Here is a 25,367-nt window from a genome sequence, read left to right as displayed (position 1 = left end):
AAGAACTATTGTCCAAAATATACAAAGAACTCTTAAAACTCTCAATAAGAAAACCAACAACAAGATAAAATATGGGCCAAATACTTTAACAGACCTCACCAAAGAAGATATACAGATGCCAAATAAGCACATGAAAAGTCATATGTGATCATGGAAATGCAAGTTAAAACAACAATGAGATACCACTACACACCTACTATAATGACCCAAACCTGGAACACTGATGACATCAAGTGCTGATGAGGATATGGAGCAACAGGATCTCTGGTACATTGCTGGTGAGCATACAAAATGGCGCAGCCACTTTGGAAGACAGTTTGGCAATTTCTACAAAACTAAATATACTCTTATCATACTATCCAGCAATTACACTCCTTGGTATTTACCCAAAGGAACTGAAAACTTATGTCCACACAAAAACCTGCACATGGATGTTTATTCATCATGGCCAAAACCTGGAAGCAACCAGGATGTCCTTCAGAAGGTGAATGGATAAATAAACTGTGGCACATCCAGACAGTGGAATATTATTTGGTGCTAAAAAGAAATGAGCTATCAAGCCATGAAAAAACGTGGGAGAACCTTCAATGCACATTACTAAGGGAAAGAGGCCAATCTGAAAAGTCTGCATACTATATGATTCTAAGTATCTGACATTCTGGAAAAGGCAAAACTATGGAGACCATAAAAAGATCAGTAGTTGCCAGGGGTTAGAAGGGAGAGCGGGATGAGTAGGTAGAGCGCAGAGGATTTTTAGGGCAGTGAAAATACTCTGTATGATACTATGATTATAAATACATGGCATTATACATTTCTCCAGACTGATAGAACATGCAACACCAAGAGTGAACCCTAATGTAAACTGTGGACTCTGGGTGATGATGACGTGTCAGTGTAGGTTCATCAGTTGTACAAATGTCCCCTCAGGGGAGGATGTTGATAGTGGGGTAGGCTGTGCATGTGTGGGGCAAGGAATATTCGGGAAATACCTGTACCTTCTACTCAGGTTTGCTGTGAAACTGAAACTGCCCTAAAAAATAAAGTCTATTAAAAATGCACCCATTAATTACAACTCTCGAAGCCCCCATCATATATTACTATATTTATTTTTGAAAAACTTCAGTTCCTGTATGTTTCATTGCTCAAAGGAAGCATTATTTTCCTTATGCAAAAAACATTTAGCCAGGTCTGTGAAACACTTTTTATCATTTTATTTATTTATTTTTTAAAGATTTTATTTATTCATTTGAGACACAGAGATACAGAGAGAGAGAGCATGAGCAGTGGGAGAGGCAGAGGGAGAGGAAGAAGCAGACTCCCCGCTGAGTCAGGAGCCCGACGTGGGACTCGATCCCAGGACCCTGGGATCATGACCTGAGCCGAAGGCAGACGCTTAACCATCTGAGCTACCCAGGCGCCCCCTTTTTATCATTTTATTATTTTATTTATTTATTTATTTATTTATTTATTTATTTATTTATTTATTTATTTTTAAAGATTTTATTTATTTATTTGAGAGAGAATGAGATAGAGAGAGAGAGAGCATGAGAGGGGGGAGGGTCAATGGGAGAAGCAGACTCCCTGCTGAGCAAGGAGCCCGATGCGGGACTCGATCCCGGGACTCCAGGATCATGACCTGAGCCGAAGGCGGTCGCTTAACCAACTGAGCCACCCAAGCGCCCCCCTTTTTATCATTTTAAAAGTAGTATATTTAGAAGAAAACATTTCCAGAAAAAAAGTCTGAAACATGGCAACTAAAAACTCAAGATCTGTTCCAGTAAGTTCAGATGGTTTGTTTTTATGTCATACCTGGCATTTTGTGTCATTCTGCAAATTAGTTTCTCTCTGTTCACATGTCCCTCTTACATGGTTTGACACTTGATAGTAAAGGCCAGGAAGCAAGATTTTTTTTCATTTTTACTGGAAGTGATTTTAGTTACTTTAGAACAAACGTCCTAAATATAAATATTACCCGCTGGTCTTGTTTCCATGCTAATAGACACAAATAGTTTTCTATATAGACGCAGAAGTGTTCTTTCCCAAGAGCTTTCTTCCAACCAACAGATATGCAAAAGCACAAAGCTCAAGTGCTATTTCTTCTAAGTGCTGTGTCTATCCTTCCAGAATGTACAGTCCAGCGAGAGAGAAAAGGCCCAAATGCAGAGAATTGATGTTTAAATCAGAGTCAAGAAAATAGCTGAAATGTGGGGGCGGGGGGGCAGGGGTGGTGGTGAATGTGATGATTAGATAGAAGGGAGGTATCATAGGAAGTTAGAGTTTTCTGGAAAAATAAGTGACATTTAAACATTCCCAGTCCTCCTCTTGCTTCTCTCCGTGAGACATCACAAGTGATTCCCTACACATCTTAAGCATCTAGGTCATTTGGATCCTTAAAAGAAACATGTAGGAAAAATAAGCTGTTGAGCGATCTCTATCGACCCATCTGCTCATACATACATATGTTTATGTTGTAATGATCGTTGTAAAAAGGGGCAGTTCCCTTGCTGTTTGAAACAGGGAAACGCCCTAGGAAACTCCATCATTTCCCGTACTACTTGTCCGGTGATTTTTCAGTGGGTCAAGAACGAGGTCAGCAAATTTTTTCTGTAAAGGGCCAGACCATAGATGTTATAGGCATTGGGAGTCATACATCTCTAGTGCAACCTCTCAGCTCTGCCCTTGTGTCAGGACACAGCCCCACACAAGATGGAAATAAGTGGGCCTGCCTGGGCTCTAGTTTATAAAAACAGGCGGGAGGCTAGATATGGCTGGGGCTGGACTTTGTCCATCCCTGCTGTAGATCAACAGTTGGCATCTCAAGGTCAAGTCATGCCTCACTCAATGTGTTAGAAGTAATATTACTCATAATAGATAATTTACAGACTTCGGAATTTTACTTTGTAGGAAAATGAAATGAGAGAGGATTTCATTCTGATGAGTCATACCTTGCCACTGCTTGAGAGAAAGGTATGGTACTCACAGGGAAGTAGCATAGGGTGATGGTTAAGACCCCAAACCCTGGGGTTAAGGCCTATGATTTTGAATCCTCGCTCTGTCACTTGCATTCTATTGCCTTGGGCGAGTTATTTAACCTCCTGGCCTTTGATTTCTTCATCTGTGAGATGGGTACGTATCAATAGACCTTACCTCATAAAGTTATTTAACAATTAAAGCAGGGAGTACATAATTAGGGCTAGGAATAATGATGCGTACATATGTACATCCACAAGAAATGTTAGTTATTTCTCATATATCTAAATCTCCTGGGGATGGAGCATAGCTCCCAGCTTAGCTTATCTGTACTGCGAGTCACCGATGAGCAAGGCTTACCATTAATAGTTGTGTTGACTCCAAACTCTCATGGTGCTAATGGGCTGTAATTTTGTATTTTTTTACATTAAAAAGTTGTTCTACCCATAGATGGATATTTAATAAGGAAGAAGGCAGCAAAAGTCAGTGTAGAAAATGTGAACATAAATCAGTACTGCTTGTGAGTGAAAACAACATTGGGACATGTCAGGCTACGGCCGTTTAGATTTACAGAAAGGTCGACGAGGTCTTATGTGCCTGAAAATTGTACAGTATGCTCTTCCTGTTGCTATCACTGAACTCTGGAATTCTGAGTCTTACCATTTTTATGAATAAGGTGATGTGTATTAGCACACCCTTCCTTGTTCCATTAATCTTAACTGGTAATGAGGGGCACCTGGGTGGCTCAGTCATTAAGCATCTGCCTTCCGCTCAGGTCATGATCCCAGGGTCCTGGGATCGAGCCCCGCATCAGGCTCCCTGCTCAGCGGGAAGCCTGCTTCTCTCCCTCTCCCCCTGCTTGTGTTCCCTCTTTCACAGTGTCTCTCTCTGTCAAATAAATAAATAAAATCTTTAAAAAAAATTTTAACTGGTAATGAGTCAATAAAAATGAAGACTCGTTAAAATAAGTCAGTTGAATATTTTTTAAAAATCACATTAGCATATTCTTTTTTTCCTCATTAACCACGTTCTAAATGGTCTTCATATTGCCACATTAATTAATCACGTGCTTAGAGGATGCTTTTAGGAATTCCACGACTTCCTCCGGAAAAGTTTGCCCTGCTATTTGTTTTACTCACCACAAAATTGTGTGTGTGTGTTGTGGGGAGGGTGGGGGCGGGATTCCAAATCTGGCTGTAGGACAGTGGGTGTGTCACCCGTGTCTCATTCATCATGCAAATGACATGCATTGCTCCACCTTCCCCACAGGACACTTTATCTCCACTTCCCGGAGCAGGTAACTGAGGTTGAGAATGGTTAGATACCCACGTGGCTAGTTGTGGGCCGAGCTGGACTTTAAGGCAGTCAGACCGCAGAGCCCTCCGTGCGGCCACGGTGCTGTAACACTGTGTCCCGTTGGAAGGACACAGCTGCAAATGAGCACATGAGACCTGCTTATCACACTGCCCCCAAACCGCCCAACCATTAGACATATTCCCTGTGGCATCCGTGGTGGAAATCGTAGAAAGTGGCATCTGGATCAAACTTGAACAAAGGAAAAACAGTTTTAAATTATGGGTGCACAAGTTGGGGGATTTAATTCCCAATCGGTAGTATTATTAGGTTTTTATTTCTGCTGCCAGTGAAAGAGAAGGGAAAAGGGTAAGAATCTGCCCCTGGCGTCAGAGAAATCTGTCAGGGTCAGTGGATGAAGGACTATAGAGATAGAGCACCTATCACAGGGAAGTATGGAGGGTTCGAGAGGGGAGGTGTGGAAGCAGGAGGGAGAGCGCAAAGGTCCGTGGCAAATGCTTCGTGGAATTTGGAGAAAAAGGAAGAAGAGCAAGGAATTTGCCACCATGCTGGTTTCCTTAATCCCAGGCCATTGCAGTGGTTCTCATCTTGGACTGCTCACCAGAATCCCCCAGAGAGCTTTGTAAACCTACCAAAGCCCGAGCCCCAACACTAAAGAGTCTAGTTGTTTTGCTCTATACCTGCGCTGTCCAATACAGTAGCCGCTAGCCATTTACATTTACAGGTATTTACATTTAAATCAATGAAGACTTAAGAAAACTAAAAATTAAATGATTCCATTCCACTAGCCACATCTCAAGTGCTCATCAGCCGCGGGTCGCCAGTGGCCACCATATTAGACAGGACAAACAAAAATTTTCCATTCATCATAGAAAGGTCTATTGGACCTCGCTGGTCTGGAGGGGTGCGTGGGCATGGGTATTTTTTGAAAACCACACCAAGTAATTCTTTTCTTTTTCTTTTTTCTTTTAATTGAGGTATGCACCAAGTAATTCTAATGTGCAACCAGGTTAGAGAACTGTTGGTCCTTACAGAGTTTGTTCTAACATTTATTGCCACTTGCACCGGAACTAATTTTGCTTTTGAAGCAAATATTCCAAGAATATCATTAAAGCTGGACTCTTTTTGCAGTCTAGCAATGCAGATGCATATATTTTTATTTGAAATAGCTTGCTTGCACATTTGCTCAACGACTCAAGGTTTAGTTAGATGAGTTAACCACCAACCTTTGGCTGAAATGTATAAGTTGCTTTTTCCCATTCAGGTTGAGGCATTACAGCAATTCGTGCTGATTTTGAACTACTTATTGAGCGAGTTTAAGAAGATGAGTTATCTTAAACTGAAACTGAGAGGCTGATCAGTCACAGCTCACATTTTGGGCCCAGGTCCGAGGTAACCGATGTTCATACATTTGGTGATACTCGAAATTAATTCATTCAGGTAATGAGTTTATTAAGTCTAACGTAATCTGTACGAAGTTGTTTTCCTTTCTTGTTAGAGAAAACCCTCAGTGAGAGGAGACTTTGCGGAGTGTTAGGTGCAACTGATGAAACAAAACGTTGTCAAATGTAGCGTTGAAATGAGAAACCAGAACGGAATTCACTTTGGTATTTGCTGTTGTTGCCTATTTTGTTTTGCCGATGAGTTTCCAGTGTGGAGTTTTCCCTCTCCTAAATAGGATAGTCATCTCTCCTTAAGGCTTGCTTTATTTCCTGCTGATTTAGAAATATCTGATGGGGGATTGAGTTCTCCAGTTTGGCATAACATTACTTCAGCATCCCTGTATCTTGTAGATAATCTTGTTCCCAAATGCATTCCTGGTTTAGTGAGCAGTGGATCCGCCCAGGTCTGAATAAATGACCTGCTCTGCAGAGCCTCCCTGTGACATCTTCCCCAAAACGAGTGTCCTCTCAGCTGAGTGCCTTGTTTGGGTGAAACCTGCAGCATTCATTCTTAGAACTCAGCTTTCCTCGCAACGGGGGTAGAAGGCGCAGCCTGCAGAAGAAGGGCCACTCTCTGCGGCGTACGAAAGCTGGTGACATCATGTCCATGCGTGTCTGTGAGAACCGGAAGAGAATGCTCTTTTCTAGGTCTACCCTCCCTGACACATAAAATGACACGCGGATTTCTCACTTCCCCCCGAAGGCATTTCTCCAAGTACAATACTGGACCTGCCTCCCTGGGGATCCACATTTCTTGGAAAAATTGAGGGACTCTCCTAAAGAAAGCCTCCCTAAGGGGTGCCTGTGTTATGGCTGCCGGAAGCCTTGTTTTGTCAGTCGATGTCGTGCGTGGGGCCTCCATTTACCGCTCACACTGTAGACCTCCCGGTTTGCTCGCTCTCACTAGCCCCTTCCTATCTGTTCTGCACCACTCTGCCTCATTCACCTTTCCTCAAGCACCCCTTTCCTCGTGTTACACCTCTGCCCCAAAATGTAGGGTGCGTATTCCTACTGGCAAAGGATCCGACACTCCGGAAGTTTTCTAAAATGCCTGCTCCTCTTTCCTGAAAACAAACCCCAGTCCCTCCCCTTGCTTCTGGAGGCAGTTGCCTCAACAGCTTTTCTTCTTCTTCTTCTTTTTTTTTTTTCCTTTGGACACTCAGTCCATAAGGAATTCAATGAAAAAAAATAAAGGTCACTGGCTCCCTGGGATGTAGCCTAAGGGTTAAACCCGTTGCATTTGGAAACAGACCACCTAGGTTTGCACTCCTTACTCCCTAGTCGTGCGAGTTATTTAAGTTCCCTTTGTCTCCGTTTTCTCCTCTGCAAAACGGGGCGAATCCTATTATCTGCCTCCTTGACCATATAGCAAGTATCCATGGAGGCAACGAGCACTAGCTGTTAGATGTTCTTTATTATGGTTTTGACTGTTTCGGATCTGTGGCCTTCAGTAACTTTCCAGTTACCTAATACTTTGCTTTGATGGTAGGTTTTTAGATCTGAAGGATCTAAAATTCACTCTCCCTACAAATGGGTCACAGTAGTAGCAGGAGGATGCTAGAGATTAGACCAAGGTCAAGTGCTGGGGCCAGGAGAGGACAGAGAGAGCTACGGTTAAAGAAGCAAATGACAGGAGCAAGAGAATGCAGAGTCTCCCTTCTGTGCTTGTTACTTGGCACCCCACCTCCGCAAGTTCTGATCAATCCAAAGGTAGGGTCTGATAGATAATTAAACTAAAAGATACCACATTTTCATTGTGTGCTTTAAGGTAGTAGCAGGACTAAAATATCCTTCACGATTTGCATTTTTAATGTATAATCAGAAAACATTAAGACCTTAAGTGCCAATTCTATGGTCTTGGTCGAAAGAGGTTAATTGGACCAATTTATCAGTAATGAATGTAATCTAAATGAAATTTCATTATGCCATTTTATCAGATGGAGTTGTAATTCTGAAAGATAAAAGCATCACCTGTTTCTAAATATGGACTGTATATTATTTAAAAACTGAAGGATGCCATTAGACATACATTTATCTACTTGCTCATAAAAGACTTTCTACATAATCTGCAAAATGATTTATAAAGATTAGTTTTTATTTTATCATCCAGTTGACCAGCTACTTTCTTTCCACGTGAAAATGTAGAAAGTCAAGGAATGAGCTGTTAGGCGGTTCAGTGGGGAGACGTACGGGAGAGGTTCCAGGGTCTAGGACTCCAGAGTGAGATGGTTTAGGTTAAGGAAGGTAAGGTTAGCTGCTACATCACGTACATCCCCAATTCCCACCGTGCAAGTGTATTCCTCCCTCACGTTGTCCCTGTGTCCACAACTGCTGGGATGGCTATACTTCAAACACGGGTTCGAGGACCTGGGCTCTGCTCTCTTCACCACAGGAAGATGCTGATTTGGGTATCTGTGGCTGCATCACATACTGCCCCAAACCTTGGTGCTTAAAACAACGACCATTTTATTTGCTCGTGGTTCTGTGGTCAGAGCTGGGCTTGACAGTGGTCGCTTAGGAGGCTTTACGCAAACGGGAGGTTGGCTGGAGGCTGGATTTCACTGAGACGTTGGGACAGCTGAGCTTTACAGTCTCTCTCCACATGGTCTCTCCAACACAGTAGCCAGACTTAGGACATGGCGGTAAGGAGGGTCCCAAGGATGCAAAAGCAGAATTTGCCAGGCCCTCTTAAGTCTTCGGTCCAGAATAACCTCCGCATCATTTCTGCCACGTTCGATTGCTTCAGGCAAACCACAGGGCCAGCAGGGACTGAAGGGCAGGGACGCTAGGACGTGAATATTGAGAAGTGTGGTTTCTGCCTGGGACTGCCACATGTAGCTCTGAGAACTATTGTCTCCAGGCTTTCATGGGCCAGAAGTGAAGCTTATCGCTTTCTCCCACAGTCGTTGGCTAGAGCTTAGTCATATGACTGCTACTACCTGCGGAGGAGGCTAGGAAAGAGTGCAAGAGTCTGTGAGCCGCCCATCAGCCTTTTCCTCTGTTTCTGTGTCTCCATCCCCTCCTCTGTATCATAGAGTTCTGGAAGGGAGTAAACACATGACCCATGTACACTGCTTAGTACTTAATACATGCTCAGTACATTTCTGTTATTATCATTTTTGTTATTATTTGTTGTTGTGCAGTGACTACTTGATTTTACTCCATTTAAATCAACACACGTGGCAGTGGATGATGCCATGTTAAGGAAGGCGGGCTTTGTCCCGGAGCTATAGAGAAGACATCGGAGGGTTTTAAGCAAAAGAGTGTTGTCATTGGGAATGTACTCACCCCAAGAGTTTGAACCACAGAGTGGTTCTATAATATTTTTGCCCTGAATGTGCAAAATGTCCCTGATGGCTTACACAGAAATAATGCAGAAGAAGGGCCAAAGAAGAAGGTGGAGTGAATACTTAAGGGCATGGATTCTGAAGCTGGAGGCTGTTGCATGGCGCCCTTGCCTAATGAAGAGTCAAATGGATAAAGGATCGCTGTGGTATTCTAGGCGTTTTGGTTAGCAAGCTCTTCCGTGGATTGGACCTTTTCATTGCTTCCCGATATTTATTTCTAAGGCCGTTTGGGTGACTTTTTGGCATCTTATGGGTTCTACTTAAAGAGGGGCTGATATTTAATTAAAAGAAGATTCTTTATCTTCACCCTTCGTTTTTCTGGCTTGACTGCATTTTTCCAAAGAATGCCAGAGATACACGACTTCTCCATTATTTCTGAATTTCCTCTCCAGACCAGACTTACTTGATTCCACTCTTAGACTAGGGATTTCCCAAGACGTTGTCTCTTGAGATTATTTGAGATTGTTCACTTAAAGAAATAGTCACTTTCTTAGGAAACATTTGTTGACCTGACCATTAAATAATTGATTTAACAGGCCGCTCCAGTCTTAGGTAATCATTCTTGTTAAGTTGCTGTGTCTGTTTCTCATGAGACACTTATGACATGGCCCTGACTAGTGTGGGCTGTGGGCTGTGGCTTTGCCATCCAGTTAATTTGTAAGCCTCATAGTGGTTGGGATCACAGCTGCAGTACTTACAAGCTTCGAATCTTTACAGCCTCCCTGAACTTCTGTTTCCTCATCTGTAACATGGGATGTAATATAACCCACTCGTTATAATTCTTTTAGCAGTTAATGAAGCAACACCCATAAAATGCTTCGAAAAAGCATTGTGAGCACTTAGAAAGCTCACAATGAGAACTACGTGTCGTTTTCATGTATTCATAACCTAAAAGATCACTTGCCTAGCAATGACAAATGAATTGCATATTTATCAATTTCATGTGAAATATTATATGAAATACATTAAATGAGGGTCTAAATTCCATTAGCAAGTATCCAGATTACATGAGTCACTCTCTGCTGGAATGATGACTATTTTCAACATCTGAGTTTTTGGGGTAGTGGACGGAGGTGAAGGTTTATGTAGTGACAGGTAAATTTTGACTCAGAATTTCTCTTTGAGTGTAATTGTTCTAGTAAAGAAAACCATCTGATGTATTTTATTGTTTCTAAATGCCTTTCTCTTGCTGAATAAATACCAGCAGCAACAGAAGCTGTGTGTGGCTTATATCAAGGGATGATCAGCCTCACAGAATCCTAGTAAAAAAGCATACCCAAATCTCTAAGTTTTGAGTAAGATGTTCCATGAAATCATTTCTCAGTTTGTCAGTTATAATCACAGTGAGATTTGGAATTCACTTGAGACCACAAGAGAACTATAACTTTGTATCGACTGGAAAACAAAAATGTCTTTTTGAATTGTTTTTTTGCCTCAGTGCCATGTGGCATACATGGAGATCAAGGTGGTTAGCGATCGGGGCATGTTTTTAAAATCTTTCCTTTTCTTTCTGCTCTTTATGGATTTCTCCCCGCCACCCCCAACTCCCACCTGCACCCTCTTAAACATGTCCCTAGTCTAAGAGTGGAATCAAGTAAGTCTGGTCTGGAGAGGAACATTACATCCACTCTTGCTCTCCACACCCTCTGTTCAGGAAATGAACAACTTCTCAAGGACTATTGTTCCACAAAGAGCATAAAATTCAGAGCATGTGTTATGCTCAGTATAAAAGAGAATGAAATCTTTTCCTTTTTCAAAGTTTTTTTCCTAGTGTTAGGAAAATGAAGACGCCTGTGGTTTTAAAATATAATCTAAGAGTTGAGAATTGGCCCTACACAAAGAAAGCGTCCTATGTGCTTTATCATGCTCTCCCGGGTTTTACCCGAGGCTTCCAACATTCTTTGGTTGATTCCTAATAAGGACAGTTTGCACAGTTACAATCCAATTACCATTTGTAGATCCCTGTGGAAAAGGGGATTTTTTTTTTTTTAAGAGGAATCTTTTCCTCACTCCAGAATATCTCTTCAAAATACTTATTAAGATGAAAATCAGGAAATCCAGTTTCAATTTCTCTGCATTCTTTTCATCCCTCCCTCCCCCATTCTCTCTCTCTCTCTCTCTCTCTCTCACACACACACACACACACACACACACATGCACACTGACTGACTCACTTGCACGCTCACTCAGTGACACAGCCTGCCTCGTTCTGAAGGGACAGGAACTTCTCAATGGTCCAATGACAAGATTGCTTTTTTTTTTTTCTTTTTGGTCTCAAGATTCACAGTAGCAGAGGTCTCTGGCGACAAAAGGTACCGTAGGAGACACAGCTCTGCGAGCTGGGCCATTTCTCAGACACCCGTGGTAATCTACCATTGCAGCCTGCATCTTTCACCAAAAGAATAATTTAAAAAAACAAACCAAAACAGACTCAAGTTCCTACTCCAAGCTTAGCTCGGTTAAATTAGGACAGCACAGACCCGGCCGAATGTAATTCATGGGTAAGCAATATAAATATCTATGCTTATACTTCTTTTCAAGAAGATGATTGTGCTAAAATGCTGTGATTCTTACACATCTATCTTGTGATTTGGGAAGAAAAGTGGATTGATCTGTGTCTGAGATGTGCGACAGCCCAAGTACTGTCTGTGCCAGGAGAGATTTATGAGAATGTTATTTTTAGATGGGTTGATAATGTTAGAGCAGCTTGAAATGAGCAAAGCGGAGCAGAGAGGAGCATGCCATGATGACAGGGAACAGCATTAACTGGGCTGCTTTCTGCAAAAGCTTCGGCACAGGCCGTTTTGAGTTCGGAAAGAATAAAGTGGCTTATCTTCTCCTCTGGACTTCTTGAACTCGGTGCGACATTTTAGTTGCTGTGGATAAGATAAATAAGGGCTTTGGAGAACAACTTGGATATTAGATAAAGCTAATTAGAAAAAAATCTAATGTGCTCTGTTTTACGAAAGAGGAAAAATGTAAGCTCCTGGATTTTTAAACACTGTCTGGCTTACCCTGCTATGAGGCTGTGTCTCATAATGAAAAGACCCCGTGGGGGAAAGAGGCAGAATGGGACCCTTATGTCCCAGATCCCACTCTGCTATTGTAGGAGCCAGCTAACTTCTTTGGACCTTGCTTTCTTCCTTTGTCAATGTAGGGGTTTGGATCAATTTATCATGAGAAGTGATGAAATGCATAAAGTGGTTTGGGGCCTGAATCCTGGAGCCCACAGCCCGGCTTCGGATCCCAACTCTGCCACTTACTAGGCGTGTGATCTTGACAAGTTACCTAAGACTCGTGCCTACGTTTCCTCATCTGAAGCATGGGAATAATGATGGTAACACAGTGCTGAGAGCTGCTGTAAGAAAGAAACGAGCTACCACAAATGAGGGGCTTAGAGCACTCACTAGCAGAGAGTAAGCTGTCCATGAGTGCTAGCGGTGTCTTCAAGGTCCAATCCATGCCCGGAGGTCTGCCATTTCTAATGTCAGTGAACTAAATTAAATTATAGAGAGAGAAGCAAAACCATCAGCTGCTGGCCGGGTCACTGAGAATTTCTAATTCTTGCAAACATTTCCATTTTTCACACTCTGGGGTCAGCGCAGGCTGCATTACGTCCTCTCCATCCAAGATTCAAGTGAAACTTAAAACTCAGAATTAAATTGGTGGCGGGTAGACTAGTCCACGATCCAACTGAGGATATACAGAAATGAAATTGGCCTTTTGTTCTGATGTTTTTGCCTTTGGGGACTCCCAGTATGTTGCTGTATCCCCTCTATACTAACCATCAGAAAGGTTCTTTCCACCGGAAACGAGATGTGAGTGACATTTTGGTTTTTTGGATGGTGTTAGCACGGTACAGGCTCGACAATGTTCATTTCTTTTTTTTTAAAAGATTTTATTTATTTATTTGAGAGAGAGAGAATGAGAGAGAGCACATGAGAGTGGGGAGGGTCAGAGGGAGAAGCAGACTCCCTGCCGAGCAGGGAGCCCGATGCGGGACTCGATCCCGGGACTCCAGGATCATGACCTGAGCCGAAGGCAGTCGCCCAACCAACTGAGCCACCCAGGCGCCCGACAATGTTCATTTCTACTTCTTTGGTTTATCAATAATTTCGGTGAACAGGCCATGTGCAGATAACCACTTTTATATCACCCCAACTTTTACATACTTTCCAATATCCCCAATGCTTACTATGTTGTGTGATTTCTTTGCAGGCTCTTTGGGATGTTGCCTAGAGAAAATCTTAGGAGAGGAGGAAGATGTTGATCCTAAAGACAAATCCTAATCATAGATGTGCCTTTACTTTTAGTCTGGTCCAGGGGTCAGCAGACTTTCTCTGTGAAGGGCCAGATAGTAAATATTTTCAGCTTTGCAGGCCAGTGAAAGCAGCAGTAAACAATACCTAAGTGAATGAGTGTGGCTGTGTTCCGATAAACCTTTATTTACAAAAGCAATCAGTCGGCAGGATTTGGTTCCCAGGCACTTGCTTGCCAACCCCTGGCTGGTCATCATCCCTATGTCATGGATTAGGAAAACAAAGCATAGGAGGGAAAATAGCTTCCTAAAAGCCACAAGGTGGGAAGGTGGCAGAAGTGGAATTTAAGCCCCAGCAGCCTAGCTGGTAAAAATGGACTGCTGTACCTACCAACTGTTCAGAATTTTCTAAAATTCCTTCTTTAAAAAAAAAACAGACTAGAATAGATTAATAAAGCATAAAAATTATGTCCGATGTAGCAGAGGTGTTAAATTTTCTTTTTTTTTTTTTAAGATTTTATTTATTTATTTGACAGAGAGAGAGACAGCGAGAGAGGGAACACAAGCAGGGGGAGTGGGAGAGGGAGAAGCAGGCTTCCCGCTGAGCAGGGAGCCCGATGCGGGGCTCGATCCCAGGACCCCGGGATCATGACCTGAGCCGAAGGCAGACGCTTAACGACTGAGCCACCCAGGCGCCCCGAGGTGTTAAATTTTCTTAAAGATCTTTTGAGAAGGAGTGGATGACAAATCAAGAGAAGAAAAATTAGCGAATGTTCTTCTGTTGAGTCCCTCAAGAAATAACTTCTTTTAAGAGTCCAAACAGGGGTGTGACAGCTACGCACATACGGTTGGCTTTGGCAGAAGCTCATGAAGAAGGGAGTTCCTTGTCACTGGTGCTGTGCTCACTTTGGAGTTATAAAGAACTAGGCAGCCCTTTTCAGAAATGTTGGTTGCGAGCCTGGTGTTTAAACTTATGCCATGCTTCAGCAACACATTGTGATTATCTGGGAACCTTGGTTGTGCAAACAGTAGAAAACGGTTAAAAAGAAATTTAGCCCCTGGTATGGTTTACCTAAATGGCGTGCCATTTTTCGGGCCTTAACTTACTGATCTGGTCTTTTCTTCTGCTCCTCACCCATGTGGAGCCACATTCCTGCTGGCTAGCTTGTAAACACCTAGAAAAGGCATCTAACACACAGTGGACGCATTTATTCATGAATTCAGTGCACATTTCTTAAGAGTTTTTGGTGTCCCTAAACCTGCCAGGTTTAAAAGGGGGATGCAAATGTAGAGTAATGATGATTAATATTATAACTTTAATTACCACGTATTCAGGGCTTGCTGGGAGCTAATAAGCCCTCTCCAAGAAATTGCCTTGCATTGTTTCATATGATCACTGCAAACGCGCGAGTGGTCTTGTTCTTTGCTCCATCTTATTGATGAGGGCACTGAGGCTCAGGGATGTTCCGCATCTTGCCAAAGAGCTCATTTCCATCTGAACCCAAGTCTTCACCACCGTACCAGTGGGTCTCAACCTTCATTGTGCAAAACTAAGAATCATCTGGGGATGCTGGCTTATGATGAAGGCACTCGAGCCCCGTTCCTTGTGACCCTAATTCCCTAAACCTGCCTTAGAGCCCAGAAACCTGCATGTTTAACAAGAATCATCTGTCCAGGTAATTCCACTGCCCTGGGTCTGCGGGCCATATTTTGAGCAGCCCTGCATCACTCCTTGTTGGCTCCCTTGGCCTTGGGAAGTTTACAGTTGGATGAGGTTAAAGAAATGCCACAATTAGAGACTAGTCTCAAGGACATAAGAAAACAATGTGGTATAGACCAAAACCAAAATTATTTCAATCGATTTTATTTCATGGGAAAATCAATTCTGTTTGTAAAGATGCAATTTAACTCAAAAGAATGACCTTTCTGAATAAATCACAGATATTAGATTGTTGGTTTTGCAGTTTGTCTTTTGCTTCTTTTTTTTTCGAAATGTGGAGACGTATACTTCTGGTGGGAAGGAAGACTCTTTAGTTAATGCTTTTGGTGAACTGTTCTCCAGTTGATCAAGATTCTGTTGTATCGAGACCTTTCTTTGGTTTGTTTGTTCCTCTTAAATTGGTTTGTGCTGTTTGTGCTTCTTAATGCTAGTTTTAAATAACTTCCATAATTCTGTTTATTTACATAATACACAGAGTAATACATGTATAATATACAGAATAATGTACCATATACTTAAGAATACATAGTGCATGCATTTAATGTTAAACCAAACTCATCAATGGTTGTTAATAGCACCTGACACCATCATTTTAAGGAGATTCTATGTAATCTGGGCCTAACAGCAGACCTAACGTATGCTATGCCAGGGTTTCTCAGCCTCTGGACTATGAACCTTTTGGGCCAGACATTTCCTTTTTGTGGGGGGCTGTCTTGTGTGTTGTAGGATGTTGAACAGATCCCTGACCTTTACCCACTAGATGCCAGTAGCAAAGCCCTCCCCAGACTTCCGACAGCCAAAAATGTTTCCAGACATTGCCAGCAGTCCCCTGAGGGGGCGAAAATCACCCTCAAAAACCACTGTGCTATTATCTTTTTTGTATCATATTGTTACCCTTTGTTAATGCTGTCCAATAGTACCCCAGATTTAAAGAATATTTTTACAATTGTCAAGGCCTTTAGTTTATCCAGAAACATTTGGTAGTTTCAACTTCACTTACATTTATGATATTGAAACAAATTTGAAATCATCCACTCTCAACCTTGAAAGAAAAATCCTATGGCAACCACTCGAAAGACTAGAGCCAGAGAGCCTTAAAATGAGTCATCCATTTATGAGATGAACAGTCACCAAAGAAACATGCTGGCCTGGAATGCAATTTGAGGGTTGAGGAAAAGCCAGACGCACATTCTAGGCTGGGCTGGTGGGCTTTGGCGCTCTTCTGGCTGCTTGTCATGAGGATCACGGGGCAATATCAACCTTTGTGTTCATGTCTTCCTACTCCTGAGAGGTCTGATGGGTGAGCGTGGGTGTTATGGATTCATTATTCTGCGGGTCTGATATTATGTTTATATTCTGCCTTCATATACTGGCATTTTTTGGCTCATCAACAGGCTCTGTTTCAAAAGACTGTTTCTCTTTTTTTTTTTTTTTAAGAGAGAGAGAGTACATCATATGTTAATTAATTGAATTTAAATAAAAGAGAGAGAGAGAGAGGGAGAGGGCAAATCTTAAGCAGGCTCCACGCCCAGCATGGAACCCAAAAGACTGTTTCTTAGCAGTTTATTCAAATCCACAAGACATCTCCCACATAGATAAAACATTACACGGGTGGTTCATTTCCAATTTCTTATTAAACTTGTGATGCACCTGATTCGTTTAGTCCATAGATTGACAGGTATTTATTCAGTTGACAGTTAAGTGCCAGGTACTGTCTTGAATACTGGGAACATCAAGGTGAGTAAACCAGGTGAGTTTCTTGCCCTCCTGAATCTAGCCCATGTATATAGCTCATGATGCAGGGTCCTGGGACAGGGTCTCTGGTACATGGTAGTAGATGCTAAATAAATATGTGCAGGATATTAAAAGAGCCTTATCGGGGCACCTGGGTGGCTCAGTTGGCTGAGCGTCTGCCTTCCACTCAGGTCATGATCCTGGAGTCCTGGAATCAAGCTCCCCTGCTCAGCGGGGAGCCTGCTTCTCCCTCCCCCCACCACCCCTGCTCGTGCATGTGCGCGTGCGTTCTCTCTCTCTGTGTCTCAAATAAATAAATAAAATCTTAAAAAAAAAATAAGCAGAGGAGTTAGGACACAGACATGTACTGAGAGAAGACCATGTGAAAACAGAAAAGATGCCATTAAAAAACAAATAGATCGGGGCGCCTGGGTGGCTCAGTTGTTAGGTGTCTGCCTTTGGCTCAGGTCATGATCCCAGGGCTCTGGGATCGAGCCCCACATCAGGCTCCCTGCTCGGCAGGAAGCCTGCTTCTCCCTCTCCCCCTCCCCCTGCTTTTGTTCCCTCTCTTGCCGCGTCTCTCTCTGTCAAATAAATAAGTAAAATCTTAAAAAAAAAAAAAAAGATCTTAATCTCTTTGTATCAGGGATCGGCAAACTCTAGTCAGTGGGCCAAATCCAGCTTGCTGGCTGTTTTTTGTACCACCAAGCTAAGAATGGTTTTAAATGGTTGAAAAAAATCACAGAAGAGTAGTATGTGGTTCTAGGTGTCTCTCTTAGAGACTTAGAGAGTGTTACTCTCTACTTATTCAAATTTGACTCAGCAGCAAACCTAACTCGGCATCTTTGCTGATCTCTACATGCTTGATGTGCTCCCTCCCTCAATTTCTTTCAAAATTTGTTTCCAGTCCTCTTTCCCGTATGTAGATCTGACCAGGCTCCACTCGCACTCAAGGTTCCTTAATGTCTAGCCATCACCTACTGAGTAAAGTCCAATCTACTTTGCAATGCCCGCAGAAAAAGCCCTCCAGGATCTGGCCTTGACTTCTGCGTGGCTTCACCTCCCGCTATTTCCCTCCCTCCAACCCTGTAATTTCCCCAAATGAGCTCGTTTTCTCAAATTAATTTGCCTTGGCACCCACTGTTTTTTCCAATGTTGCATTTCTACTGGACAAACCTTCACTCCTCTTATTCAACCTTCCAGTCTCCACTGAAACACCACCTTCTCGAGAAAGCTTTCCTTGATCCCCCAGACAGATGTCCGAACCTTTTCTCCTAGACACCCCGTTGCATCTGGTACTGACTTCCAGTATCACAATCTCTATGTTTGATGGATTGTTTGTGCTTTTTCCTTATTAAAGTTTAACTCCTTAAGGACAAGGACTGTGATGTCACTTTGATAATCCCAAGCCTAGTAGTGTTCTCAGCATGTAATAGGTGCTCATTAAATTTTTAAAAAAATAATTAACCAGGAGGACATAGCAAATAAAAATAAAATGTATCTTATAGGGATTGGTTTATTTCAGTCATAAGCTATGGTTCAGAGGTTGGCCAGCCACAGCCCCTGGACAAACCCAGCCTTCCACCTGTTCTTATAAATGAAGTTTTACTGGAACACAGCCACACTCATTCATTTATGAGTTGTCTATGGCTGCTTTCTGCCACAAAGACAGATTTGAGTAGTTTTGACAGAGACCACATGGCCTACAAAGCCTGAAATATTTACTGTCTGGCCTTTTACAGAAAAAGATAGTCAACCCCTGCTATAGATAATTGAGCCAATTGGAGGTCTCACTCTTAAATGCTTTTTTAATGAATAGGCATGTAATTCCCTTTTGACACTTCAAATAGCAGTGGGCTTTCCTAGATACCTAAACTTCATATTTAAAAGTCACCGACTCATCTGGAACTTCCGTTTGGGAGGAAAAAATGCAATTCACTGATACTGTACCTTGTGGTACCCTAAGCCTAAAGGGTGTGAGTGAGAGGTACACCCAAGGCGTGAGTCCCCAACTCCTGTCTAAACTTGGGCTTCCTCCGATTATACCAAAAACAGAAAAAAGAAAGAAAAAAATGCAAAATATACTGGGCCTGGGAGAATTCTTTTCAGTTCACCAGATGTGACAGCAGTCACCCACTTTGCCTAGATTTGCTCACTCACTCCCCTGCCCAGATTGTCCCCCACATCGTGCTCCCCAACCCCGCCTGGGCTCCTGCTAGTTCTCACCATGATCCACTGGATACAGACTCATACTTGTGAAGACAAACAAAAAGCCCTCACTTCCTTTAACTCCTTTCCAGACGTGGCCTTCCCTGTGAGGCCTTTCCTGGCCACTGTCTCCAAAACATAAATCATGTCCTGTCCTCACACTGCCGACCCCTTCCCTGCTTTTTGGTCCATCCCTAGCCATTACCATATTTAACACACTATACCCTTTACTTACCCTGGTGATTGTCTGCCCCTGCTAGAGCATAACATCTCCATCCGTTAAATGGATGAATAAATACACGCAACCCCACATCAAAGGGGAAAAATATCCAAGAATTAACAGGGTGCCATTTACTCTCGGAATGAACATTTTGGCAGGAATTTGCTACCACGAGGGAACGCAGGTGCTTTAAGAGCTGCTGGGGCCAGTCTTTCTTGTCTCTCTTTTGTGAGGTGAGCTGTGAGGATGGTGAAGTCTTAGGGGGTTCCTTAAGGGTTCCTCAGATGCACAGCAGCTCCCGGGTACTGCCCATGGGGGCCAGCACCGCTCCTTCCTCCTGGAACTTTTTTTGATGGTCAAGGCACTTTTTTTGATGTTTCAAAGCTCTTGGGCGGTGGCCGACATCTGTGGGTCACAGGAAGTCCTCCTCAGTTAGGGAACATTGGGCTTCAGAAGATCCTGAGGTCTTATTTCTCGGGGCATCACATTCTCGCCGTCTGCAGGGAGGATAGAGCTCTTCACCCTCTGGATGTACGTGTGCACATGAACATACTCAGGATTGGGGGAGTCTTGCCTTTGATTCTTTGATGTGGAGGATTTGAACATCAGATGTCTCTGCAATTATACATAGTTCTTATTGATCATATCTCTGTACCTCTCATGATCAAAATAGCTCAGAATGCTGTAAATAGAAGCTTAGCGGTTACACAATTTAGCAGAGAGTTGAGGGCACATGTTTTTAGCTTGAGTTCTGGTTGGTTCCAAATCTTGTTAAGTTCTACGATTTGGGGAGAATTACTTAACTTCTGCAAGCCTCAATTTCATCTGCATTGTATTATAATTTATTTACATATACTGAATGTTACTATAATATTGCTATAATGTATCATACACATGGATTATAATCATGTATCATAAGTATGTATTATATCTAATAATAATATGTTATATATTGTAAATATACTAGATTGTATTATTATATAGTATACTGTATTATTAAATACTATGCAGTTTACCCTTGAGCATTGTGGGAGCTGGGGCATCAACACCCCCATGCAGTCAAAAATCTGTGTTTAATTTTTGACTCCCCCAAAACTTAACTACTAATAGGCTACTTGACTGGAAGTCTTACCAATAACATAAATTTACTGTATATTGTATGTATTATAGACTGTATTCTTACAATAAAGTAAGCTAGAGAAAAGAAGATGTGATTAAGAAAATCGTAAGGGGGGCGCCTGGGTGGCTCAGTCGGTTAAGCGTCTGCCTTCAGCTCAGGTCATGATCCCAGGGACCTGGGATCGAGCCCCTCATCGGGCTCCCTGCTCAGTGGGGAGTCTGCTTCTCCCTCAGCCCCTCCGCCCATCCGTGCATGCTTGCATTCTGTCTCTGTCTCTGAAATAAATAAAATCTTTTTTTAAAAAAGAAATACATAAGGAAGAGCAGATACATTTACAGTACTGTACAGTATTTATCCAAAAATATCCAAGTACAAGTGAGCAGACTTGTGTAGTCCAAACCCGTGTCATTCAAGGGTGAACTGTGTAAGATAGGGTCAGAAATGGTAACGGCCTCATAAGGTTGTTGGTGCGACCCGGCACTGTCGCCGGCACCCAGTAGGCTGGCCATACGTTTGCCCTCCTGGATCCAGTGTGCATGACGGCAGCTGGCAGCAATTTTTCCTGTGACTGAGATACATAACCAGAAAGTTCCCATGCGTTCCCAGAGAAGAGAGGCAGTAGGACCCTCACAATGTCTTTCCCATAGCTTTCTTTGGCCTCTGTGTGAATCATTATATGAGATCAAGTGATCCGGCAGATACTAGAGATTTGGATGTTTGCAACGGACTGAGAAAATTCACGGTTAGCTGAGAGTAGATTTGATTTGAGCGATGGATAGACAACTTTGGAGCCCAAAGAGGAAGTTTGCTTGACTCTGTGACTGACTAAGAGGAAGGATGAGCTTTGTGAGACATAGATGAGCTCTGTAACTCCTGATGTGTTCTCCTTGTTCTGCAGGGTGATTTCACCTGGAACAGCATGTCTGGCCGCAGTGTGCGGCTGAGATCCGTCCCCATCCAGAGTCTCTCAGAGCTGGAGCGAGCCCGGCTGCAGGAAGTGGCTTTTTATCAGTTGCAGCAGGACTGTGACCTGAGCTGTCCCATCACCATTCCCAAAGGTAAGGCCGTGTGCGCCGTTCCGCCAGGGAACGCTGTGACTCAAACGTCTGTTTTGCCAAAGCCACAAGCTGCAGACTCATCTCACACCTGACATCAACACAGGAAGGAAGCGACAGCTTCTTGGTTGTTGGCTGGCATTAATGTCCACTTTGAAAGACATGTTCAAGGGGGACAGTTGATGTGTCAACCAATATGTTTATTCAAAGGGAAGGTCAGCTTGAGTTATTGAAAGGGAAAGCCATGTGTATCTCGCTAGTCTACATAACTTCAGAACAATCAATTAAAAAGGACTTATGGAAAGGTCAACTTCAAGCTCGAACTAAAACCGTATCTATTTCAACAGGATTTCAAAATAATCCGTTGAAAAGAATGCTTTTGCAATCTATTAAAACGTGTCACTTGACCTTCTGCTAACCCAGAATCAGGGATGATACTCATGTTAACTCTTTTTTATCATCTTTCACCTGGCATGTCTATGCTGAGGTTCACCACCATGACCCTGGAGCCATTCAGGCCTGAGGGTCTGAAGTTTTCACAAATACAGGTCCTGACTCTGGTAAAGATAAGACGCATGTATTTGAAATCTTGTAATCTATGAAATTGTGTTTTTGAATGTTTACCATCTTCTGTAAGGGTACTTTATACTTTGTGAAAGTGTGTAGCACAAAGGTGATTTGTTGTTCTTTCAGTTTCTGAACAGAACAGAAATGTTGTCGGGAAACCCAATTTGTAGTGAAGGGAATGATGACTCTAAAAAGTTCTATGAAACCCAGACTGGATGCACATCAGATAAGATACGAGGGAACAAACATTCTTTGTAGCTTTGTTTTTTAATCCAGTTAATTTGATGTTTCTCTTTGTTCCTGCTTTTTAAAGAGTCCACTAAATAAATAACCTTTACCAAACAGTTTTATAAAAATGATCTGCTGGAAGCTCTGTCTCCATTAGTTGTTACTGAGACTGTGTGGTTCCTAGCATATTCAGGGTAATATTTGCTCTATCAAGATGTTCAAAGACGTTTGAGCTATAGGAGTTATTTTGATATTTTCTATCAAAATAGGAACTAATGATTTACAAATGATTTCTTATTTATGGAGGAGAGAAGGAATCGTGTGGCTGGGTGGAGAGAAACAGACATCAATCACCCAAGAGTTCTGAAGCTCTTCTTTGGGGCAGATGATTATAGACATCAACCGAGGTCCTTCAAATACAGGGCCAGCGCCGAGTGTTGTGATGGCAGCTTTGGTCCGAGGGTGGCCATTTGGTTGCATGTGAACCCCTAAGTGGAGGTTCTAAACAGGGTCAGATTCACTGTGTGGATAATTTATTCAGGAAAAAGCAATACAGTGGCCACGGCCTAGAACCTAAAGAAATGATAGCAAGCCTAATGAGACAGTGGGTATGATGAAAATGAAAACATACTCAAGCTCACACTTTTGTTCTTTGTCGCTCTAGAAGGATTGTAGGCATTTGTTTATGGGTATCGGTTTGGAGACCCTCTTCCTCCGAGAGACTGGTGCTTCCAGGGCTCAGATGAATGATGGCCTGACATATTCATGGGCTGCTGGGGTTCCCCATAGAAAGGGAAGAATCGAGGAGTGGATGGTGGGGAAGTGACTGAGGTGACTTCCAAGAGTGACTGCAGGGGTGGGGTCCAGAGCACCAGCAGACTCTGACCTCCCGACCTATAACGATAGGTGGACATGGGTGATACGGGCGCAGGTGCAGACAGATTAGAAGACAGTGGGCAAGCACGTGGGATTTTGCTCCAGACTGCCTCTCCGCTGTCAGCGAGCTAGGAAGCAATGTCATCTGCTAGGAGTGAGGATGGCGAGGAGGTCCTGGAGGCTGGAGGAAAGAGGAGAGGAGCGGACGAGAGGGGAGCCAATGGACCAGCAGTGTTGCAGGATTGCAATGTGGCCCGAAAGGTCCATTTGAGGCTAGTAGCTGGGAATTTAAATTGCAAAATAAACATCCTGGCAGCTAAACATGGCTACAGCGAAACATAACCACGTCGCGCTTTAAACTTCCCAGCCCTAGTGAATCCAATCTCCTCTCCCCAGAGTTAGGATTTTCTAGGCAAGTTCAGTGACGGTAGAGAGGGACAAGACTGTTGAGAGGACATCAGTGGTAGGCAGAATAATGCACTCCCGAAGACGGCCACGTCCTGCGACTGTTTCCTCACCCGCTCCCAAATCTTTGCAGATGTGATCGGTCAAGGTCCTTGAGATAGCAAGATGATCCTGGTTTATCTGGGATGGCCGGAGCCAAGCACATGGTTATTGAAAAGCAGAGAAACTTTCCCAGGCTACAGCTGAGTCTGAGAGAGCCAGGACTATGGAGGAACAGTCAGAGCGAGGAAACGGATTCTCCCTGGAAAGGATACAATCCTGCTGGCGCCTTGGTTTTAGCCCAGCGAGACCTGTTTCAGACTTCTGACCTCCAGAAATGTCAGATGATAAATTTGAGTCGTTTAAGCCACTAAGTTTGTGGTCGTTTGTTACAGAAGTGGTAGGAAACTAATTAATACAGTGTCCACGGGAGTGATGATAACCCCAGACCGTGGGATCTCAGTTGGATAAGAGAAGTTAGAAATAAATACAGAAATCTGTAGTTTTCTTGAATAAGAAGAATCAGTAATATAAAGATGTCAATTATGTCATTAGTGAGCTATAAACTGAATGTGATTCCAAAAACCACACCAAAACAATTTGTTTTTGTATTATCACTAAATTGCTCTAAACATCATCTAGACAAATAACTATGTAAGAGTAGGCAGGGGAAATTTGAGAAAGAGGTCAAGTGGAGAGTATCCCTATCCATTCAGTAAAATGTCATACATCGAAAGCAGTTAAAAGAGTATTTGTGAAGCAGGTCAATAGAAGACAACAGAGTTCAGAAATGAACAAAAATACAGGAACTTACGACATGGTAAATATGGCTCTTTTTTTCTTTTGGTCAAGGGGAAAATGTTGGATTATTATTAAGTCTTAGTGACAATGAGACAACCATTGAAGAGAAAAGGTTGGACTCTGACCTTAGTCCCTACATCAAAATAAGTTGATGTGGAAGAAATATTTGAGGATGTTTTTAATGAAACTGTTAAGTGCACCAAAACAAACCATAGCTGGATATTTATATGTTTTTACATTGCGGAAGGCATTACCCAGAAAACATGAAGCGAATGACACGTTTCACTACGTTAAAGAACAAAAGATAGAATCATCTGTGTGGCAAACAAATAAATAAATAGGAATTTACAGCACATCTGACCAGCTAAAGGCTAACTACTATATAAAGCTTTATTACAAATTAATCTGGAAAAGAAAAATAATTAAAATATAGGCAAATTACAGGCAGCACACAGAAAAAGAAATACCAATGCCTGACAAATATTTGAAAAGGTGCTCACCCTCCTGTGTGTTAAAAGAAATGCAAGCTAAACACCAAGGAAGGTTTTTTTTCCTCTCAGATTGGAACAGCTCCAAAAGTGGGGTAATGTACTTGCTGGGAAAACAGACACTCTCGTACTATTGGTAGGAGTTTCGCTGTTGCACTAACTCACAAGGCAATTGGGCAACACCTAACTTTTAAATGGCTCAGCAATATTACTTTTAAGAATGTATCTCACAGATACACACTTGTGTTAGCTGAGGTAGGCTAACCCCTCAGCGCCTTAACACGACAAAAGTTTCTTTTTTTTTTTTATTTATTTTTTTATTCTTATGTTAATCCCCATACATTACATCATTAGTTTTAGATGAAGTGTTCCATGATTCATTGTTTGTGCATAACACCCAGTGCTCCATGCAGAATGTGCCCTCCTCAATACCCACCACCAGGCTAACCCATCCTCCCACCCCCCTCCCCTCTAGAACCCTGTTTGTTTTTCAGAGTCCATCGTCTCTCATGGCTCGTCTACCCCTCCGATTCCCCCCCCTTCATTCTTCCCCTCCCGCTACCTTCTTCTTCTTC

The 25,367-nt window shown here is 42.7% G+C and overlaps 1 protein-coding gene across 5 annotated transcripts in view; it reads left to right on the top strand.

Annotated features, from left to right (window-relative positions):
- Positions 1-25,367, top strand: part of ARHGAP6 (Rho GTPase activating protein 6) — a 474,790-nt gene that overhangs the window by 377,757 nt on the left and 71,666 nt on the right. For 4 of the 5 annotated variants that reach the window (XM_035029696.1, XM_035029699.1, XM_035029701.1 and 1 more), the window contains exon 2: positions 21,232-21,391. In XM_035029696.1, the coding sequence (XP_034885587.1) occupies positions 21,232-21,391 (160 nt within the window). Of the gene's footprint in view, positions 1-11,199; positions 11,575-21,231; positions 21,392-25,367 lie in introns of those variants that run through there. The other variant, XM_035029700.1, reaches the window with a different exon arrangement.

The sequence above is a fragment of the Mirounga leonina genome, unplaced genomic scaffold, assembly GCF_011800145.1.
Source record: "Mirounga leonina isolate KUSES-001 unplaced genomic scaffold, KU_Mleo_1.0 Mir_268, whole genome shotgun sequence".
NCBI lineage: Eukaryota > Metazoa > Chordata > Mammalia > Carnivora > Phocidae > Mirounga > Mirounga leonina.
Note: the sequence above shows the minus strand (reverse complement) of the source record. Positions and strands in the feature narration are given on the sequence as shown.